Source organism: Notothenia coriiceps, unplaced genomic scaffold, assembly GCF_000735185.1.
Source record: "Notothenia coriiceps isolate Sejong01 unplaced genomic scaffold, NC01 NC01_scaffold00022664, whole genome shotgun sequence".
In the NCBI taxonomy this organism is placed as follows: domain Eukaryota; kingdom Metazoa; phylum Chordata; class Actinopteri; order Perciformes; family Nototheniidae; genus Notothenia; species Notothenia coriiceps.
In genome coordinates this window covers 1,468-3,711 of record NW_011355365.1, presented here as the reverse complement: position 1 = coordinate 3,711, position 2,244 = coordinate 1,468, and the positions used below count along the sequence as shown (strand labels likewise).

The 2,244-nt window shown below is 38.9% G+C and overlaps 1 protein-coding gene across 1 annotated transcript; it reads left to right on the top strand.

The window, feature by feature from the left end:
• Positions 1–704: 704 nt before the first annotated feature.
• On the top strand, positions 705–1,645 carry LOC104954046 (1-phosphatidylinositol 4,5-bisphosphate phosphodiesterase delta-3-A-like; the record flags this gene model as incomplete). The annotated part of the gene is made up of 2 exons (XM_010781099.1): positions 705–849; positions 1,493–1,645. Coding segments are annotated over 2 exons (298 nt in total), but the record flags the coding sequence as incomplete, so codon positions are not given.
• Between the last annotated feature and the right edge of the window lie 599 nt (positions 1,646–2,244).

The window sequence follows — 2,244 nt, the reverse complement described above, 5'->3', positions numbered from 1 at the left end:
TGTCGTTCGTCGACGTCGTCTACACACACACACACACACACACACACACACACACACACACACACACACACACACACACACACACACACACACAGCAGTAAGGCTAGGTAATATTGCACAATACACAATACGGCATGGTTTTAGGTTATTCAATAAATAAAAGGTTCATATGAAATCAACACATGCTAAAACGTCTTTGTCTCTACTCCTGTGTGAATGAAATACAAAATAAACAGGTTTTTTCTTTTAATTAAGAATGTTAGTGCAAAATGAACAAAGCAATTTAGTGACATTATACAGAAAAACAAATCAAGCCATAAAATGACAATTTTTACTTGTATGAACACAAGTTCAGAATACTAGTTGTTCTCAGAATAGATCCATGGCTGAAGGGGTTCAGGCCCTGATAGGGAGGACCTTTTGAAGCTCTCTTTAGAACAGAGATATTCAAACTGGGAGAAACACATCCCCAGGGGGGCGAAGCAGAGTTCAGAGGGGGGCACAAAGGCAGCAACATGAGATAAATGCTGCACTAAATGTTTAAATATTAAACGGATGCCTATAGGGCCTTGGTGCGTTTTGAAAGGGTTGCATGCTGAGACAGTACGCTGATTATCTCTGGATGTTGGTGCAATCCAAACAAATTGAAATGAATATAAGGCACATATTATTTAATAACTCTTAAATTACATATTTTCTCTTAGTGCCCTGAAACATGGCTGCCGCTGTGTGGAGCTGGACTGCTGGGATGGAGATAAAGGAGAGCCAGTCATCTACCATGGACACACTCTCACCTCCAAAGTGCCCTTTGTCGAGGTCATTCAGACCATCAATGACTATGCTTTCAAAGTGAGTACTTTATTGGAATGAATTTACTATCAAGGTACAAAATATACAGGCCTCAAGTTATTAGACTTGTTCATACAGAGATATCAGGTACAGATGAGCAGTGGTCGAATTTTGAGGTATTATCACTTTACTTGTACTTATACTTAAAGTATATATAATCAACACTTAAATAAAGCTTTGGTTACAACTTGATTAAGTTCACAAGCTCCCAGCAGTAAATAAAGTAATCACAGCTGTGATAATCAGCTGTATATATATATACACATTAATAATTATAGTCAAAACATAAACTATATATATTATTCTGAAATAGACCAATCTGCACAATGACTACTTTTACTTTTGGTATTGTACTTTTACTTGAGTAACATTTTGAATACAGGACTTTTACTTAAACAGAGTAAAAGTCCTGAGCATTCCTCCACTATTGTACTTTTAGTACTTCTTCCTCCTCTGCAGATGAGTATAAAAAGGTTCCAAAATTAGTTTAATTAAGTTCATATACTTCTAAAAACAAAACAGTATAGGGGTTAGGTGTATATTAACAATTTAGCTGACTGTCCTTTAGATATTTTTCCTCCCCTGTTCTCCTAAATGGAAAACGTTCCCCCCTGATGTGTCCCACCCCCCCTCTCTCTCTCAGGCGTCCCCCTACCCTCTGATCCTCTCCCTGGAGAACCACTGCTCCGTGGAGCAGCAGACGGTGATGGCCCGACACCTGAGAACCATCCTGGGGGACAAACTGCTCACCAAGCCCCCCGATGGTTTGGACCCTCACAAGTTGCCTTCTCCAGAGGCAAGGACACGATAATCTTTATTAGCAACACTACATTATAATAAAATGAAAAGTGTCCTTGTAAGAGACAAAGAATATAACCTCTTAAGCCCGAGGGTCCCCCCAGTGGACCCCTCCCACCGTTTTTTTACGAGACTAGGTCTCAGGGCTTCTTAACATTTATGAAACTATTAATGTTCCATACCCTTTTAACGATAAGAAACTCAGCTAACTGACAATATTAACCATTTTTAGCTAAAAGAAACACAAGAGTAATACCAAGCCTTTGAATTAGCATGGAGCGAAAAAATGCTAACTAATGCTAACGGACTTTTGCACAGCACTCACGGTAGCAATGCCCTTATTACTTATCGTCACTGCACAAACAAGATATCCGATTAAAACTGAGACTCCACAGATTCCACACATGTAATGTCATCACTGTACGACCCCGAATTCGGGAGCTATCAGCCAGAAAAGAGAAAGTAAACAACATCCGGTTTCAAAAATATTACAATAATTAAGTCTTACCTTTTTTGATATGTGATCAAAAGTTGTGTTCAACGGAATAAAAACGCCGCTCAAGGTTAATCCAATGTCTTTGTGTCACGTAGAATTTT